This window comes from Patagioenas fasciata, chromosome 16, assembly GCF_037038585.1.
Source record: "Patagioenas fasciata isolate bPatFas1 chromosome 16, bPatFas1.hap1, whole genome shotgun sequence".
Lineage (NCBI taxonomy): Eukaryota > Metazoa > Chordata > Aves > Columbiformes > Columbidae > Patagioenas > Patagioenas fasciata.
Window position 1 is genome coordinate 6,946,470 of NC_092535.1, and position 19,852 is coordinate 6,966,321.

At 50.9% G+C, this 19,852-nt stretch overlaps 1 protein-coding gene across 2 annotated transcripts; it reads left to right on the forward strand.

Annotated features, from left to right (window-relative positions):
* The first annotated feature begins 4,889 nt into the window (after positions 1-4,889).
* TCEA2 (transcription elongation factor A2) lies at positions 4,890-17,867 on the forward strand. Of its 2 annotated transcripts, XM_071815443.1 has the most exons (11): positions 4,890-5,114; positions 6,323-6,415; positions 7,813-7,875; positions 8,537-8,642; positions 10,011-10,101; positions 12,312-12,445; positions 13,533-13,589; positions 14,162-14,316; positions 14,651-14,797; positions 16,950-17,021; positions 17,615-17,867. In XM_071815443.1, exons 3-11 carry the CDS (start codon positions 7,822-7,824, stop codon positions 17,621-17,623), a joined length of 825 nt encoding a protein of 274 aa, XP_071671544.1. In that variant the 5' UTR covers positions 4,890-5,114; positions 6,323-6,415; positions 7,813-7,821; the 3' UTR covers positions 17,624-17,867. The 2 variants fall into 2 exon arrangements, with proteins under 2 accessions (XP_071671544.1, XP_065705863.1); XM_065849791.2 differs by lacking the exon at positions 6,323-6,415.
* Positions 17,868-19,852: the final 1,985 nt, after the last annotated feature.

Genomic DNA, 19,852 nt, shown 5'->3' on the forward strand with positions numbered 1-19,852 from the left:
TGTCTGCAATGGTGCCGACAGCCCGGCTGGCATGCTTTCCCCCAGGGAGGCTTTAGCAGGAGGCTGTGCATTTCTGGGAATTGTGTCGGGCAGGGAAGGAGGTTTATTGTTCGAGCTGCGAGTGTGCGGCGCGCTGATGAGATCAGGGCTCGGTGCTCGGTGGTGAGGCAGCAGAGCCGTCGCTGGTGCCGCTGATGGGGTGATAAGTGGGAGAAGGTTCTTATCTGCAGTCCCATCGCTGCGAGGAGAGCTGGAGAGCAGAGGGCACAGCAAACCCCGGTGACCTGGCTCTGCTTGGCCTCACCATGCAGTTAGCACAAGGCAAAGAGACGTCCAGGGGGTTCCGAAGGTGATGATGGAGGCAGGGAGCACGCTGGTGCTGACTTCAGACATGCAGACTCTTCCTCTCTGTCCTTCCAGTTCACCCAGCAGCCCCCTCAGGTGCATGAATCTAGTCCCAGCCCCAGGAACTCCGGTAGCTTGTGAGCGTAATAGTATAATAATTAACACCAGTCCGGTGTTCTTCACATGTCCTCAATCCCCATTTCTACATGCATCACCAAACGAAGACAAGCTGTCTCTAGAATTTGGCTATAGTATGCTGGATATTTTTCTAAAGAATTCTGCACTACGCTCAAGGGTTCTCAAGGTGTGCTTTGCACTAACTGGGATGCTGGAAGTCTCACCTATTTACTTTGGGACAAAGACTTTATTAACAACCTGTTGATCCCAAACTCTGCGGGAGACAATATCAGAGCTCTGTTGGCAAAACCGGTGTGAGGAAGGGGCTGGGGGCTCCATTCTTTGCTGTGGGTAGAGCTAAGAGATGCCACATTAGCCCATGAGAAGCTAATTATCCTCCTCCTCCTCCTTGGAAGGATCCCTCCCTCTATGCATCATGGCTTTTGACAAGTGACTTTTTGGCAAGTCACAAGAGCCTAAGGAGGTCAGACCCGCTGGCACGGAGGGGCATCGCCATCCGGAGAGCTTCCCCAGCTCCCTGGGCTGGAGATCGTGCTGGTGGGCAGGGACAGTGTAGGAAATGCTCCATGGGAAAGCCCGGTGTGAGAGCCCAGGAGCCCCTGCCTTCCCACAGCAGACTTATCAAGGCACCAGTTCAGAGAGGTGCTTTCCGTGGGCCAAAAGGGAAATGCAGACACACCAGGCTGCTTGGGGTCAAGGATGCTGGGCAAGCAGCGAGCCGAGAGGCTGCAGGGGGCAAGGGAGGGGACCGGGGCGTGGGGAGGGAGACACAAATAGCAAAAAGAATGGCTTGAACTTCCTATGTTTTATGAAGGCGAATAAAAGGAGACAGAGAGGGGGAGAGAAAGGAGACCCAAGAGCTCGCACACACGCTCTCACGCACGCACGGGCCAACCCAGAGCCCCATGGTGGCCGGGGGGGCATGGCAGCCTGCACCCCCTTGGCTGGCACAGCGCTGGGACAGCTGCTGCTCTGGCCCAGCGTCCCCCCGAGAACACCTCACCAAGCGTGACAGGCGGCCACTTAGCACGTTTTTCTCCCTCTGTCATTATTATGTTGAACAGCAGCCAGTATAATTAAAATCGTTAGAAGGAGGAGATTTAGGGAACATCTAAAGTGTCTCGGAAAAGCATCGGCAAAGCTGGAGGTCCATTCCTGGTGCAGGACTTGTCCCAGGAGCTCCTGATGACAATGTCCCCAGACACGGGCTGCTCACCAGCAGCTCTGGGACAGATGTGGTGGGAGGTTGTGGGGAACAGGGAACACGGAATCTTGGTGGGTTGATCTGCTGGAGCGGCAGGGGTGGAACCTGTGATATCTCCTGGAGCCGTGCTGGTTTCTGTCGCATTAGGAGAGCTTGTGCCACAAGATGTGGTGTGGAGAGAGTTTCTTTGGTTCCTCAGAAGACAAAACAGGATGGTCTGCAAGACAGAAATGCAAGTCACCATTTGGGCCAAATTTTCCAGGTTTTGTAAGGGTTTGATGGAGCATTTGGCCTCTGGGGTCAAATGTCCCTAGTGCCAGGGCTAGGGGCCCAAGGACATCGGGCAACTGCAGCAAGAAGGGGGACAAAAGGCAGAACTCTGCCTCTGTTCTGGGGCTGCCTTGAGCTCCTGTCTGGGAGATCAGTTCCTCCTGTCTCTCTCTTCCTCCTCTCCCAAATTTGAGCTGCCCTTCCTGTACTTACCAGCTGTGACCCCAAGGCTGAGACTTGAAGTTTGGGGGTGTCTCAGGACAGAGCTTCCGCGAGGGTCTCGCGGTGGGCAAGGCTGGGCCCAGAAGGGTTCCTTCCCTCTGCCTTCTCCAGAAGTGCACCAGGCTGAGCCTTTGGTCATTGGGAGCAAGAGAAAGGGTGAGGTTTGGTGGGTAATCTCCAAACTAATTATGGTGACTTGAATCTGCTGGGGATGCTGGAAGCAAGGAAAGCTCATCCGCCTTGATCCAGCCCATCCACAAGGTTCAAACAAGCTGAGAGTCACTTGGGAAACACTGTAGCCCAGTGGGAAAATCAGGTGAGATTTTGTGCGTTTTTTGTTTTGCAGCAAACTCTTCTGGCTCCACCAGGGATCTGCCAGCAAGGCACCATGTACAGAGACTTTCACGGTGCCTCTCAGTCCGCGGGGGTCAGCTAAGCCCCCTCCCAACCTCTCCCCTGAGCCCAGCGCCAGCAACAGACTCGCCCTCGCTCTGTTTTTAGCACATTCAAGTAGCTGCTTTCACAAGAGGTAAAAGAAAGTTCATGGATCCGTTGACAGATCAGCCCAAGCGGGAATTTCTCTGGGAATTCCTGCAATAGCAGGTTGGCTCCCGCGGAGGTGGAGTTTCCTCTGGATCTACCTCCACCCAGGCTCGGGGAGCGCTCGGGCCACCGGCTCCGCGCTCGAGGGGCCGGGCTGAGCGACGCCAGCGCCACTTCCCAGCCAAGGTCAGGCAGGAGCCCTCCCCGCTGCCTGGCAAACGCCTGTCCTGTTCTGTTAACCCTTGGGTCGAGTGGAGCTGCGGGCTGGCCGCGTCAGGCTGCAGAGCTTGTGCCCGTGGATGTTGCAGGGGCTGTGGGGATTTTCTTCTCCGACTCAGCCGATGGGATGGGGCTGCAAGTGTGAGGGTTTAGTGGTGTGAGGATTTCATGCCATTATGATCCTCGGGGACCCGCTGCCGACCATGCAGTCATGGGGCCTGGGCGAGAACGTTCCGCCGCGGCGGGAGGTCGGCGTTGGTGGGGTGACGGGTTCCTCGCTCGGAGGCAGAAAGCGACGGGGTGACGGCGCTCAACATTGGTGACTGTGCGCTCTGGAATCTGAGACACGTCCCCGGCCATACTTGTGGTCAGGAACCATCTTTGCGTTGCAGCGACACAAACCACATTCACAGTGGCAGCAGTGCCGCTCGAGCGCGTCTCTGACGCCAAGGACCGGCATGACCCGACCCCACACACGGGACAGGCAGCTGCCCCAGTCCAGGGACCTCCAGAAGGTGCCCTTGTTGGGACTTGTCTCCTCCTCCCTCACAGAGGTGGGCCTCCCCAAAATGGCACCCCCTCACTCCGCAGTCAGACCCTGCCAAGGGCTGGAGGGCTTCCAGATGCTGAAGAGGCTCCAGACGGTGGGCTGGGGGGAACTTGCCTTCACAAACATGGGGTCAAGCCAAGAAGTTTCAAGGTAGCTTCAAGTGCGATGCCAGGGAGAGGGTCTGGAGCTCAGGTTTGATCTGGGGCCACCTCTGCTGGTTTGGGGATGAATCGAGATGTGTCTCACACACCTGGGGAACAGCTCTTGCTTGAGGGGATCCCAGAGGTCTGTCCAACTCTGTGCGAGCTCCATTAAGAACAGCAAGCTGGTAGCTTGAGGCACCTAACGGGCAGTTTTGGGGGACAGCCACCCAGGGGAGGTTTAGTTCAATACTCTCCGCTTTTGTATGCTGGTAGAGCTAAACTCTGCCCTCAGTGACTCAGTCGGAGCAGGGTTAGAGCTGAGCCCTGGTTCCCAACACCTAATGCTGCAGCCTGAGGCCACACGTGGCTCCATCTGTGGCCCTGCCGGGGCAGGACACGGCCGCTCTCTACCAGCACAGCCATGGCCCTCTCTGAAACATCCGCTCTTGGCAAGGGCTGCGAAAACGGCTGCGCAGGAGGAGGCATCGAAGTTCTTTCGCTGCCAGGGACCAGCTGCAGAGAGCGACAGTGTTCAGCGGCGAGTCCCATCGCAGCTCCCCGGGGACGCGCCGGCCGCGCACAGCGTACGAGTGCCATCTACAGGGGGGCTCCGCTCCGGGGCATCCCAAGAGCAGCCGGGCCCCCTGAAGAGAAGCTGCTAAATTAGTGTGTACTGTGATTAAGTTAAAAAAGACGTAGCCATCATTAACCAATTGAAGTGATCAATGCTTTCTGACCACCTGCAAAATGAGGGATATTTTTCAAGTTTTAGATCCTTCTGCACGACAAGAGGGAGACAGAAGATTAAGTGATACATTGTTTAGAAGCAGAGTGCTTAGTTTATATTTAACTAATAATTAATAGATGTAGTGTAAGTAAGAAACTAAACAATTATAACTAACATCATCAGTTATTTCTTAGTATAGACGTATGTCAGAATTTTCATAAATTGTAATGCATATGTAGTAATTATGTGAATATAAGCAATGCAAGAGCATCCAGTCTTTGGAGTACTTATGGAGGATGGTCCCCAGTGTTCCTCAGCGCTGATGAAATAAAGAATGCCGCTTAACAGTATAATTGACTCTGCTGTTAAGTTTATTTCTCCGTTTGGGCGAGAACGAGCGGTCACGCCGCTGACCCGCTGCGGGGCCGTCATGGCCGCGGCTCCCGGCTCCGGACTACAGCTCTCAGCATGCCCAGGGGCGGGGCAGGGCGGGCGCGGGGCACGCTGGGAGTTGTAGTCCCGCCGCTCGGCTGCGCGCCGAGAAGAGGCGGGTGGGCGCCCGGAGGACTACGAGTCCCAGCGTGCCCCGCGCGCCGCCCGCCGGACTGCGGTACCGGGGGCTGTGGTGGGTACCGGGCAACCGCCGCCAACCTCCCCGTCCTGCCCCCGGGACCGGCAGCCGCGATGGGCGGGGAGGAGGAGATCGTGCGCATCGCCAGGCGGCTGGACAAGATGGTGGCCAAGAAGAGCGCGGTGAGTGGCGGTGGTTGGGGTGCGGGGGCCGCCCCCGGCCCCAGTTCCTGGTCTGTCAGCCGGGGCCTCCCTCCCCGCCGGGTCCCCGTCCTCGCTGCCGGGCCGTGGGACCCCCCGCTTGTCTCTCGGTGCCCGTTGTGAGGGGGCCGCCCCTTCCCCAGCGCCCATTTTGGGGGCCCCCTCTATGCGGCCGTTATGATGGAGCAGACACCCCCCATGGAGGGGGGTTCCGTCCTCAGACCCGGCTGCAGGGGGTTCACTCTCCATTCCCCAACCCTTGCAGTGGTTTGGGATCCACTCCATTCCATCCCACTGCCCGTTACTGGGTGGGGGGGTCCGTGTTCTCTATGGTGGGATGGGGACCCCTCCTCCCCACACTGTGCCCCCCACAGCCCAGCACCCCGGGGCTCTCCCTGTGTCGGGGTGGTGCCCTCTTGGGGAGCATCCTCGGCCTCCCCCTGCCCCGTTGGGAACCCTGGGAAGGGGGATCCTTGTGCATCCCCCCAGCACCAGCCTGGGGCTCTGCCGGACCCTCAGGGAGAACCCCAAGTGCTCCTGGATTTGCCTCCTGCATCCCCACCCCATGCAGACACTTGTGCTCACCCTTATGGGCTGTGGAGCCCTGGCCTTGCTGCTGTCTGGGTGATGTCACCGGTGGGACTGTCCAGGGGGACAGCAGCAAGTATTTCCCTGCCTAGTCGGTTATATCAGTTGGTGATGCACAAGTACAAACAGTGTTTTTATAATGAGCGTGGTGAGAGCCTGGCCCCGGTTTCCCGGAGAGGTGGTGGATGAACCATCCCTGGAGACATCCCAGGCCAGGCTGGACTGGGCTCTGAGCAACCTGAGCTGGTGAAGATGTCCCTGCTCGTGGCAGGGGTGTTGCTGGATGAGTTTTTAAGATAATTCAACCCAGACTGTTCTGTGATTGTATAAGCGCCAAGGCAGCAAGCTTGGTGACACAGGTTTGTGACAGAGGAAGGCCGTACATCTGTGTTTGGGGTGGGGGAGAGGGATTTTGGGGCTGGGAAGGTTTTGGGAACATGGTATTTAGGTGGTGGGATGCTGGGTGTGGTTGTCACATGAATTTTTGGGTACTGGACTGGCTCTACCAGCTGTGGATGGAGGTGAGCACTGGCACTTAACAGCACAGGAGAGTGTGTTTGGGCTAAACTGCAGCCTGTGATGTCTGTTCCCGTTGATGGCAGGTTTTCAACACCATTGTTGAAATAGGAAAGGACCAACCTTGCAGAATTTACTTCCAAGCTTCACTGAGAAAGAGGCAGCTACTTAAATGAGCGGTATGCAATGTTTCCTCTTGGATGGTGTTTTATACGGTACTGAACTGTAGCATGTTTATTGTCTATCGGCTAACTTGAGAACTCTTCCCGCAGGATGGTTGCTCGGAACACCTGTTTATTGCTCTAGTTTTTGTGTGGATCTCCATTTGCTGCCACTGTGCCAAGTAGCTCCATTTCTGATAATGGAGACAGGAATCACCCGGTCATTTTGTATGTTAAGGGCTGGATTTAATGGAGTCCATTTGGCTGTTTGACGAACAGAAAGGTGTGAAACTGCCTAGTGGGAAGCCACTCATTCTGGGTACGGTAACATGTGGTTTACACTGGTGTGAGTTGCTTGTGTGCGCACTGAAAGCTTTGACTCTGCTTTGATTTGGCTTTTGCAGCATCTGTTCTGTTGGAAACAGCCCTTTTGCGTAGGGAGGATAGGATCTGAGGACAGGGTCTGACTGCTTCGCTGCTCGACATTCGCAGGCTCTGTTGATCTTATGCTGCAAATGAGTTTGGAGTGGCTGGTGTTTTAAATGAGCTGTTCAATGTGAACATTAGAAGGCCTTGTTGGATAAGGGGGATGAGAGGAGAGAGCTGGCTGAGTGCAGACAGACGTACCATGGGCTGGATCTGCTGAGTGCTACTGGAGGGAGACTTGGCCAGTGCCTCTGTCCCTGCCGTTGCGCTGGGTGGCTACCAGTTTGAAGTACCCACAGACTGTCTAGTCAGAGTTTTTTCTGGATTTGGCTTTTGGCATTTAGAGTCGATGCAAGGAAACTTCATATAACGTTTCAAGCGCCCAGCTCTTCAGCATCACTGCTTGATGGTTTTACTCCTGGTATTAACTCTTGTCCTGAGCAGAGTAGGGTATTAATAGAATTCTATGAAACCGCTACATTAAGTTTCATGTAGAAAGAGGATGTTTCCAGCTCTGGCTCTGGGCAGTGATTCTGAGCTTTAGGTGGGTGACTGAAGTTCTTGCAACTGTGCTAAATTGTTCTTATGAGCTAATGTCACTAATCAGGGCCTCCAAAATGGTGAGTTTGATAGTAGGATCACTCCTGCAAGCCAAGTGGCGTGCTGAGGGGACAGTAGTGATTCACAGGTTATTTTTCAGGCGTCAAAAATGTTGAGCTTGCCAGGTACGGATAATAAGCGAATGCTGCAGTCGTACCACACACCAGCAAAGATCTGTAGTGCTCCAGTGCTCTTCTGTTTTGCCCATTCCAATATCCCAGGTGCCTCCAGACTGTAGGATCTGCTGTCTGTCTGTAGCAGCAACCCCAGCTGATGTTTTAGGGAAGGCTTGTTGGTGCTTTCCCCTTTGAATTTAACGTTCTGAATTTATTGCCAAGCTGTTGCATTTATTTACACATTTATTATTCTGTTTCTCTTTTCCTTTCTAGGATGGTGCAATGGATTTACTGAAAGAACTGAAAAGTATGCCTATGACTTTGGACTTACTGCAGGTGAGTTGCACAGTTAGGATAAAAAGCTGAAGTCTGCATCTGGATGAGCTCAAAATGTTGTTTAAATGGACTTAATTATTTCCTCTTGCTTCTTGCCTCACTCAAAGCATCAAAATAAACATTAAATTCAGAAAATAGTACTGAACCTGGGTTTTGGACTGGCAGTTAAATAGCTTTGGGACACCACGTGCTGTCTGAAACCTGTGCAGATTGGAGGAGGCAAATGTGAGTAACTGCGCAAATCCTTTCTTGGGCTTCAAAAAGAGGAAAGGCCAGAAAGTAGCAAAGACAAAGGGCAGTCTGGGAGAACTTTAAGTCTTTGTAATGGTGATTTTCCAGACGCTGGGGAGGTGTGAACAAAATTACAATTCGGAGATAAGGGTATGCATCTTGGATTTTTTCACTCTAAGCTTGAGTGTCAGGTACAGATGTGTGGAGAAGGTGTTTGTGGGTGATGAGATGTCCAGCTCTTGATAGGCTTGGGTAAACTGGAGACTGTCAACTCATTTTTCCAAAGCTGTACAGGGAAAATAATTCTGCAAGTCCTTGGACACTTCATATCTTGGTCATTGCTTTGACTTCATCATGCTTATTTCTGATTTTGGTTAGTAACAAGTAACAAATCTGTTCTGGAATGATTCATTTGAATGTTCACTCGCAGTCCACCCGCATTGGGATGTCAGTGAATGCACTGAGAAAGCAGAGCACAGATGAAGAAGTGATATCACTTGCCAAATCCCTCATCAAATCTTGGAAAAAACTTCTAGGTAAGAAAATCAGCATGTTCCTGTCAGATTCAATTTGTGAAGAATCTGCCTTCAGCAGGAGGCTGGGTTTCTCAGGAGAGAAATAGAATATTCCAGAAAATCAGCCTTTACAATTGCACCTTCTGTCTTTCAAGTGTTTTTCTGCTACCATGTATTCTTCTAGACTTATCTCCTGTTTAGCCAGCTCATCCTTGAAAGAGCATTGAAAGCTTCAGGACTATTCTTACCACATACCTGTCCTTATGATAATTAGCAACATTATTTGTAGAAATGATATCTGCACCCTCTGTCCCCTCCCGTGTGCTGTGTGCATTAATACAGCGTGTGCTGTCAACCTTGTGCAGCGACTTGGAAAGAGAAACGCTGGAATGCGTTTTGGGTGATGAGTTATAGGAATACCTTAGTTTAACACCTTGTAGATGAATTCACATGGACTATTTCCTGCTGGGGAGGCTTTCATGGTGATTAGCAGAAGCTTGTAATTCTGTCTGAGAAACCGTAATGCTGAGATTGCACAAAATTGCAGATGGAGGGAATACAAACATGGTCTTAGTGGTTGCCTTTGATAAAAGAATGAGGCAGTGCTGAGGTTGGAAGGGCCGTGTGCCTCCCACTCTCTGCTAGTGGCACAGTGTGAAATTCAAATGCTCCTTATTTTTCAAACAGATCTTTTGGGCAGCTGTGTGTAGCAAAGAACAAGAGTGATGTGGTGTGTGATGCAAAGTGAGATGTGGAGCTGGCTCTAGTCTGCACTCCAGGGCTCCTGTTTCTTGACAGGCTAAATGGGTGATAGAAATGCTGTTTTTCTCTCCCGGCTGGGACGTCACCTCCAGCTTAGGGCTGATGTGTATTGGCTGGGCTGGGACAGTTCCGGTCAAACTCCTTCTCCAGTGCAATGAAAGTCCTCGCCAGGGTTGTGCTCTTGGCTTTCAGCAGCACTGGGGCAACACGAGAAGTTGGATTCCCAGAAGGACTAGTCTGTGCTGGCCCTTGGCTGGAAATGCTGCTTTAGAGAACTTGATCCAATCTGTGCTCAGCAGCCAGGGTGTCTCTGAAAGAAACTTTTGTGATGAGGCATGTCTTGTGAGGAAGCTTATCTCCTGGGCAGGGAAGGTGATTGCTCTTGAATTCGGTGAGGAAAGCTTTTGTTTGAATTAATTTGTACTTAGAGGCAATTAAAAGGTTTGTTAGAAAGCTGGAGGGCCATGAAGGTGTGTTGTTTTTTTCTCGTACTTCTTTTTGGAGGATAATAAGTTACCTTAGGCCAACACTGTGTAGTATTAAGATGTTGATTAGTGTATGCAGGGTTGTAGCATAAAGACTGGTCCTGTATTGTTTAGCATTCTGTTTCTCTCGTTTTGAATATAGATGCTTCTGAGGAAAAAAGTGAGGAGAAAAGGAAGAGCATGTCCTTGCCAACATCTTCCTCGAAGGAGACTGGTAACTTGCGAGACCAAAGGTAATGTTTCCCTTGAAACACAGGCGATACTGTTACAGAGTTTGAACGTGCTTATGATACTCTACGTTAATTTGTTTAAAGTGTATGAATTGGGAATTTTGTGTAATCAAATTCCTGATCAGAAACCTTGAAGTGCAGATTGGTGCTGCCTGCCCCAAGGGGAGGACATGGGGAGGATCCGTTGTAGGGCTCCTGAGGTGTGAAGAACCTCTGTGCATACCATTGCTAGAGAGGGGAAGTGGATTTCCATCCAGGGTGAGGACAGAAGCCTTTGTAGAAATACTTGGTGGCTGTTCCTGATGGGGAGAGGAGAAGACAGGTATTACCAGCTTGACTCAAGCCAGAAGTGGTGTTGCAGTTCAAAGAGAAAGGGAAACTTCTGATTTAACCTTTGGAAAATTGACCCTGGGGAACACAGAGCCTGGGGGGAAGGAAGTGTGAGATGTTCCCTCAGTATGGTGGCAGTAGATGCTTCACAAGCAAATCGAGCTGGGCCTGCTAGGAGATTTGGTTTGAAGGCTGAGGCTTGTGGTGATTTCACTCGTAATATGATCCCAGCTGTAGGTAGAGAGGCCAAACCCCGCTGTCTCCTTGCTTTGCAGACAGTTAGCGCGGGGTGTGTGGAGTGGAGCTTGTGCTGCAAACCCTCCCCTGTGCCTTGAGGATCTGCTGCAGCTACTGCAGGTTTTTTTTCCCGTGATGCTTTCTACGTGTGCTCAGTCTCCATCTTCTGAACGGCAGAGCATCCCCTTGGTGGTGCAGGATAAACGGAAGTGAATGGATTAGCGTAGCACAGACCACGGTTAGCTCCTGGTCTCAGTCTGTGAGCTGAGCTCTTTGCAGAGATGGGAATGCTTATTCTTCAGTGCTGTGAAATTAACTGCTAATCTGCCTCGACAAAAAAAAGTTCGAATTTATTAGCAGTGAAGACTCTTTGTTCTTTAGAGCACAGGCTGTGATGAACGGAGTCAAGCTCATTACTCAGTGTGTGATAGCTGGTTCAGATGAGGCTGCTAGAGAGACACCAAAGAGATCAGCTTGTATTCCGATATTTCAGCCACTTAGTCTGCTGGATTTTGGCTGCGCCTTCCTCTCCGGTCAGGGAGAAACACTTCAATAGCTCTTGGCATGGAACTTGTCTTGCTTTCTGGAACGCAGATGTAGAAATCCCTCTGTAGCGACTGGAGAGTTTGCGCTGAGACCTGAAGGCTCCGAGCCAACCAGCCTGGAGCTGGCACCTGGGAACTCACCCGCTGCATTACTGTGATCCAAAGCATATTCTGCAGTGCTGGAGTATTTTAGACCATTAGTGTAGTACATTTTAATGGGCTGTGTCTAATGTTTCTCTGGCTCTGGCAGCACAAGCTTTTTATTTTCCAGGATTCTCTGAACTGTCTTTATTAGGAGGTTTTGGATCCGTGGCCCGAATTCAGCTTTTCCGTGGGATTTTCTTCCAGTGCAGCCTCGAGTTCTGCTTGCAGTCCCTGCCTGTTGCTTTGCCACCATTTTGTTCCAGTATAGCCCTTTTTTTAATGTATAAACTTTTGCTGCCTGGATAGATTTACAAGTTCTTTCTCCTGTTTAACAGGAACAGTGTGAACCACAAAGATTTCCTGAAATAAGTCTGCTAGGTGTGTTTGAGGTCTATTTTTCAACTATTCTAATCATAAATTAACTTCTAAAGCTTAATAAAATAACTTTCTCTGCAGTCTTTGAAATGGCTGAGAAGTTAAACCACTTGGATCTTCAAGGAAATGTTGCCCATATGGCATGGGTGAAACATCAGGGTTTCTTTTTTTCTTACTGTATTGATGTTACCGGCATTGGCCATAAATACAGTGCATTTTATGGCCCAGGCACCGAAGTCAGAGCGATCTCTGCTGAAGAAGTTGCTCATCTGCTGCCTAGCTTTAAGGGGAGGGGGAAAAGCTCTATAAAATCATTTGAGAGTCATAATAGCCCAATAGCTTCGTGAGTTATACCCTCCATTTACAGCCAGCAGAGCTCACAGGAGAGCTTGAGTCTGGGTTGATGGTGTTGGTTGCTGTATTGTCCTATATTTTAGTTCAGGGCATGGGTCTTTGTGCTGGTTTCCTCTGACTGGTTTTGTATTATCATTAACAGGATGCTTTGCCACACACCTACTGATCCCTCCTCTGCTCTCAGTGACCCGAACCAAGATATTCTGACAGGTGAAGTTTCTCTTTCAGCTCCAACAAAAGGCAGGAGCCTCCGAAGACCCCGACCACCCCCAAAATCACCACCTTCCCTCCAGCACCTGTCACCTGTGATGCTGTCCGCAACAAATGCAGAGAAATGCTGACAGCAGCTCTCCAGGCTGATGGTGAGTGCTGGGGGAGACACCAGCCGTCATCTCTGCTTACTCCTGGGGCACAAAATGAATCCGTAACAGTCCATGGAATTTGTTGGTAATGGTGCTTGTGCGGTCACCATCTGCTCTTAGGCTCCTATGCAGACAGGAGCTCCAGGAATACTGTGATTCCCTGAGGATTTGGGGTGGAATGAATCTCTCCTACACTCAGGCTGTGCCATCTGAAATGAGAGGCAACTGCAGGTGCTCAGCATCTCTGAAAATCAGATTTTTAAATACCTCAAGCTGAACACATGCTTGTGTCCAAATTACAGATCCCTTTGGAAAATAGGGATCTAAACACTGCAGAGTTTTATTAATTTGGAGCCAAGGAATGTAGACAGCAGATGGAGAAGTTCACAAAGTCTTTATTTCTAGCTTTCCTGTGTGTGTGCATGTGTTTATATATATATGTATGCTGCATTAAATACTTTGTCTAACTCTTAGAAAAACCCTTTCCTTATGAAGTCTGGGCAACAGTCCCCTTGAGTCCTTTGCTAAGCTCAACCCTGCTCTGCCTCGTCTTCCCTACTTTATGGCATTGGTTGCCATGCCTCTTGTCCAAACTCCTAGCAATTATTGCACTCTATGCGATGCTATTTAATTGGGAAGAAGTATGTAAAAGAAGACGGAAGGAGCAGAGTCCTGAGCTGAGAGGAGAATTGAAAGCTTGATCCCGATGCTGCTGCTTTTGGGCCCTGAGTTGAGCTACTTCTCATTGACACCAGCATCCGATGAGACTTGTTTTCTGCCTGTATATGTTTGATTTCAACTATACCAAGAATATATGGGAAAACTATGTTTTGGGGACCGGGTTCTTGTTAGCTTTGTCTAGTGCAGTCCATCTGGAGAGGAAGAGGGCACAGACTGGCTGTTCAGTCTGTTTGCATCACTGTCCTTTTCCAAAGGGTGGCTAGAGCAAAGGCCAAGATGCCATTTGATGGGAAGAGCATGTAAATCAAAATAGCAAACTATCTAGATTTGTGTCTCAGAAATACTGAGCCTAGGGACCCCACCCCTCGTTGGAAGTCGTTGATTTCGTGTTTCTCTTGTCTTACAGACGACTATGTTGCCATTGGCGCCGACTGTGAGCACATAGCAGCCCAGATTGAAGAATATATCCTTACATTTGGGGCTTCCTCGAGAGCCCGTGTGCCTCCAGGCCATGAAATTCATGTGCTCGGAGGAAAAATTGGACAGTCTTTCTTTGCAGAAATGTTCTGCAGCATCTCTGCTTGTCAGGGCTCCGATTCCAGCTCTGGCTAAGTTCTGGGTCACTAACAAACCCCCAGTGCAGTGCTGGGAGCTCAGGGCAGACCTGTGCTGGTGTGATGGATATGGTTATGTCCTCCTGTTCACACCTGTAATCCCCAGCTTATCCTTCCCATCAAAATACTGTTTCCTGCTCTCAGCTCTGCTTCCAGACACATGCAGCTTCCCTGTGCCTCCCTGTTGGGGAGAGTGTGCTGATTGACACAGAAGTGATGGGGAGGATGGAGCAGTGAAGATCAAGTTGCCTGTGGACTTGAGATAAGCCAGGAGTTTGCTTGCTTTGGGGGCTGTGGGGTAGGAGATGCAGCTGGGCTCTCTCAGTGGAGGGTTTTGTGGTTACTTTGAAAGAGCATGCGTGGTGTAGAAAAGTGCTTGGACGGCTCTGGGTTGACCACAGAGTCCTTGACTGCCCTGTACGCATATACCAAGATGTGAAGAACACCGACATGAAGTACAAAAACCGAGTGAGGAGCCGCATCTCGAACCTGAAGGACTCCAAAAATCCTGAGCTGAAAAAGAACGTGCTGTGTGGGGCGATCACCCCCGAGCAGATCGCAGTGATGACCTCGGAGGTGAGGAAGCCTGAGGAGCAGGGTTTGCTTCTTACAGGAGACGTGTCCTGTGGTTTGGCTTGAAACAAGAGGCTGATTTGCTGCCAGGGTTGCAGATGTCTCAGCAGCCGCTGCCAGAGTGCACAGGGAGTGAGTTAGCAGTGGGGTCTGCAATGTGGAGAGTAGTCTGGGACTTCAGATCATCATGGGGGCCTAGTTATCAACCAGCAATGTGGAATGAAAGGTTTTCTGTCTTAACACCCATCTGTTGGACCACCCTGTCTGGTGACTCTACAGTAGTCAGTGTGATAGAAAAACTGGATAAATGTGATTTTATTGCTCTTTTTTTTGAAAGGAAATGGCCAGTAACGAGCTGAAGGAGATCAGGAAAGCCATGACGAAAGAAGCAATCCGGGAGCATCAGATGGCCAAGACAGGAGGGACGCAGACTGACCTCTTCACCTGTGGAAAGTGCAAGAAGAAGAACTGCACCTACACCCAGGTCAGTCTTGCTACTCCTGCGGCCTCCACACCCTTCACCTCTACACAGGACACGATCTGTCACGATCACAAACTCTTCTTGCTTGGTGACACATCCTGCAGCGCAGCACAAATTTTGCCACTGGTGGAGAGAACCTTTACATATATTCAGGGCTCTCTGAAATGTGCTGCTTTTGCACAATGATTTTGCATGCGTTTCCTTGGAGCTTTTGTGACTTTTTGGCTCATTTGCACCAGAGCAGGGGCTGTGCAGCACTGAGGAAGCTTTCAAAGCAGAGCAGTGCTGCTCGCTGCCCAGCTTGAGAGAGCTGGACGTTGAAAGCAGGTGCTGGGAATGTGGAGATTCAGACAAGAAAGGAGTGAGTAGTGGAGAGGAGAGAGACAGCAGAAACCGAGGCAGTCACGTTGATGGTATTAGAAGTGCAAATTAAGAACGTAGATAAGCTGCAGCTGGACAAATCCCGACTTATTTCAAATCAAACAACATGAAACAGGTGAAACAAGGAATAACAAAGCAGTGATGTGAGCAGGCAGAGGGGGTTTTTCTCCTCAATGGACAGCTGCTGGAAGCCTTCTGCATTACCAGCACTTTTTAGTTCCTATGTTTGTGCCAGGCGTCTGGAGATAAATGTGCCTTTGCTGTGAGTCAGTGGTTTAGAATGTGCAGATACCCAAAAATGCACCAGCAACCACATGATTGCTACCGAGTGGGTGCGCACAGACTGCGTGTGCGAGTGAACGAGACTCCTCCGAGTGCTCGGCTGTGACGTGCAGACACAGCTGAGAGCCCGGCCGGGGATTTTCCTGCGGCTCAGCAGCATCCTGCATCCTGCCGGCTGGCTCGGCCCAGAGCCCCCGTCCCAGTAAGGCAGCTGGCAGCACTGACCAGGCCGTCTCGCTCGCCCCAGCAGTGTGGGGGACTCTGTCTGCACCTGTCAGATCGGAGTCCGACTGCCTGGAACTGCAGCAGGTGATGGCAGTGGCTTGTGAATAGAAATATCAGAAGATTTTCTGTAGTTTTAGTTGGTTTTTTTCAGTGAAATCACTTTTTGGTGACTGAGATGTTGTAAGTTTCAGGTAGATGAACTGCCATTTTTGAAAGAGTTTGAAGCCAGGCAGTAATGTCAAATGAGAATTGCAGAATTCAAGTATCCAGCATACTTGCAAAATGTGCTTATTTTGTATCATGCAAATACTGTGACTCTTGCATATTGGGTAATTACACATGTAGATCACCATAATTAGCCCTCGACATAGTTCTGCTGTCTGACTTGTGCAGGGAGTGCCAGTATTTTCAGCGTAGATCTGCCTTGCATTCAAATGCCATGAAAATATGACTATTAGCAAAGTATGTGTTTCTGGCAAGAGCCAGTCAGAGGCAGCAGTCGCATCTGGGTTAAATATTCAGAATTTCCTTAATGGCTCAAATACAAAACAGGCTGGAAATGTGCAGAACCTGGTAACCCAGAGCATGTTCTTGTGAGGCCAGGACTGGTCTGTAAATGGGTTGAGTGTTTTTTTTATGTGTGACTGGAACACGTGCTTGGTGGGGCTGAGGGTTTCGTCATCTCACTGCCACCTGCATCCCTTCCCCAGGGACAGTACGGAGAGGGACTGGCTGTGTATAGAATTATAGAACAGTTTAGGTTGAAGGACCTTCCCAGTTCCCCCAGTGCCACCCCTGCCATGAGCAGGGACATCTTTACCCACTCAGGTTGCTCAGAGCCCCGTCCAGCCTGGCCTGGGATGTCTCCAGGGATGGGGCATCCACCACCTCTCTGGGCAACCTGGGCCAGGCTCTCACCACCCTCAGTGGAAAAAACATCTTCCTCGTGTCCAGCCTGAGGTATTGTCCATCTCCAGAGCCAACCAGCTGCAAAGAATGGGCAGGAGAAAACAGTGAGGAGGGAAATCTGCTGCCCCAAAACACGTCATGAAATGTGTGTAGAGGTTTATTTCTGTGTGTAAAACAATAACCAGACTCATTTTACAGGGAAACTCCTTTTGCCCTCCCAGGCCTCAGTCTCTCATTAATTCCTGACATTGTGACCGCAGCCTGAATCCCTGGTGGCCAGAGGGACAAGGAGCTCCCTGTGACCTCACCGCGGGGCCATGTGTGACACTGGGCTCTCATTTCCCTCCTGTCACCCCAGGTGCAGACCCGCAGCTCTGATGAGCCCATGACCACCTTTGTCGTGTGCAACGAGTGTGGGAACCGCTGGAAGGTAAGGCACCAAGGGTATTGCTGGTGCTGGGGGGGCATTGTGGGCAGCTGCTGCCCTCAGAGGTGCTGCACAAATGCTGACTGGCTCTAGCAAGTGATTTTTCTTTTTTTTTTTTCTTTTTTTTTTATTTTTCCTCCCAGCACAGAGGCAAGAGCTTCTGGGTTCATCCCACCTCTGCAGACCAGCTGGGTCTCACTTGCTCATTCCCTGCCTCCTTCCTCACATCCCATTTTCTGCCGTGACCAACTTGATGGTGCTTTCCTTGCTCCCTCTGCCCCCTGAGGGATGGTGGTGATGCCATTTGGGGATTTTAAAACTGCTCTTTTATACTGTGCAGGGAGCTCGGGGGGAGCAGAAATCTCCTGGTCAATGGTGGACAGAAACAGTGCCACTACCAAGTGCCAAAGAGCCACAGCCGAGAGATTTAAACAGGAGCTTTGTTAGTTTGGCCCCTGCTGAATCCCCCAGCCCTCGCCAGCTTCAGAAACAAGCCCCTCACCTGGGTCTCCATTTCTAGGCAGCCCATGCATGACTCGCATCTCCTCTTGGCAGCGAGGTTTTCTAATCGGGGTTTACACTCCCTTCTCTTGCAGTTCTGCTGAGATGTGCCAGGGCCAAAGGCCAGTCAGAGCCTGACCCGCCACTCCTGCTCCTGCCACTGTCATGTTCCTGTCCCACGTGAGTTTGCTCTGAAACGCATGGGGAGAGCAGCTGTGGGCTGAGGGGTTGGCACAAGAACTCACTCAACACACTTAACCGTTTTTTTCTCGCATCTAAGCCAATATGGTCACTTTTTCTTCAAAACTAATATTAAACATTTTTGTCAGTTTCTGACTTTTATTCAAACCCTGTGTGTGCAGAGTTTTGCTTTTGTGGAGCTCAACCAACCATGAGTATCCAGCTGGGTGAGGGTTGGACACAGCCGGGAGCACCAGAGAGCCAGGAGCTGCTTCTAGGGCACCCTCAGACTGTGAATCATAGAATCACAGAACACTTTGGGTTGGAAGGGACCTTCCCAGCTCCCCCAGTGCCACCCCTGCCATGAGCAGGGACATCTTCACCAGCTCAGGTTGCTCAGAGCCCTGTCCAGCCTGGCCTGGGATGTCTCCAGGGATGGGGCATCCACCACTGCTTTGGGCAGCCTTGTTCCTGGTCAGCTCATGGAAAAAAACCCACTGGGCCAAGTCCTGGGCTGGCTGGTTGGGCAGAACTGGGATTCCTCGCCTGGCTGAGGAGCGCTGTTGATGAAACACAGCGTTTTGAGGCACAGATCAGCATTCATTTGATTTTGTATGGTGATCTATACCTTGTGATCTCAAGCCTTCAAATGCCAACAGCACAGGCTGCTGCAAAGATCAGCGTGCTGCTCAGGTTGCAACAGCGTGAACACAGAGTGACACCAGCCACAAAAAAGGATGAGGGGAAATGCTGCAAATCCAGGAAATCTTCCAGACATTTGGACTTGGAGGTAAGGATTACAGATAGCGGAGGGAACTGTTAGTGCTTAGCTCTAAATGGATGAGGTTTGAAGTGAGCTCAGAGTTAGTGCTTGGAAGGGGAGAGATGAAGAGAGGACCCAGAAGCAAAGCGACCCTGGGCTGCCCATCTGCAAACAGGGCCCTGTGAGGGGGACCCGCAGGATCAGGCTCTTTCTGGGAGGTAACTAGAACCTGGTGGGGAAATTCTGTCTGTCCTCACAACAGCTTTGAGTCTGAGGCTTAAAATCCCTCTTTTCTTCCTAGCCTTTAACTGGGGCGATGCAGCAATGCAGGGGAGCCCTGACTTTGAAGTCCTCTGACAAGCAGCACAGCAACATTTGCAGTCACATCACTTCCAGCATTGCTCCCCTATTCCAGAGCAAAAAACCCCAAGTATTTCCAGTGTTTTTTCAGCATGCCAGACAGCAGACATTCACCAGAGCCCTTAGAGATGTTTCGAGGAGTGAGCAGCCACATGAAAGCCATGGAGAACGTGCTGGCAGCCCCGGGTGGGCTGCGCTCGCTGCAGGCACCATCCTTCGCTCGGGGCTTTCACTTGGTGGGGCGAAGCCAACACTCCTGAGAAGGAACAGATTCAAAGATGCTGACAACTCCTTTAAGCCTCACGAATCTCGTGGCAAATGGGATTACTCTGTGTCCTCACAGCAGCGCTTAAAAAGAGCTTCAGGATCTGAACCCCGGGCTGGCCACGACACTTCTGTGACCAGGAGCCAGCGAATTACCACTTGCTGTTGTTTTTCTTCTTGTGGTACTGGAAAGAGGGGAGTTGGGCTTGGGCTGGGTTTGCTGCTAATCCTGAATTAGGGAGTCCTGAGCAGGGCCCCTCAGTCCTAGAGGCAAACACCACATCTTGGCGTTTTTCTGGGCCATTTTCTGGGATAACACCAAGAACTGCCAGTGAGGGAAACGCTGCTGGATAACCAGGTGTCTCAGAAGCCAAGAGTCACTTCTAAGGTGTTCAGAAGTGCTACGATGGGGAACAAGAGACTGGATTAACTGGTGGCAGCGGGGTCTGCCCTGGGCTGAGTGCTTTGTGGTGTGCAGCAGCGCTGACCTGCCTTCAGGGATGCTCAACCTCCAACCCTCCAGCTAAAGCCACCTGAGATATTCACTCACAGAGCAAACCAAGAACTCAAACCTCTCCAGTGCACGGGGGAGAAGCTGGGGGAGGCTGTGGTGGGGCAGGGGAAAACCTGCCAATAATAAGCAAATCATAACAATACTGACATTCCTGAACAAAGGAGCTATCTCTGGGCTCTTTCAAAAATACATTTTCTTGAACTGTATCTCCAGCTTGGCAAACAAAACTAAATTTCCTGACATGAATTTCCA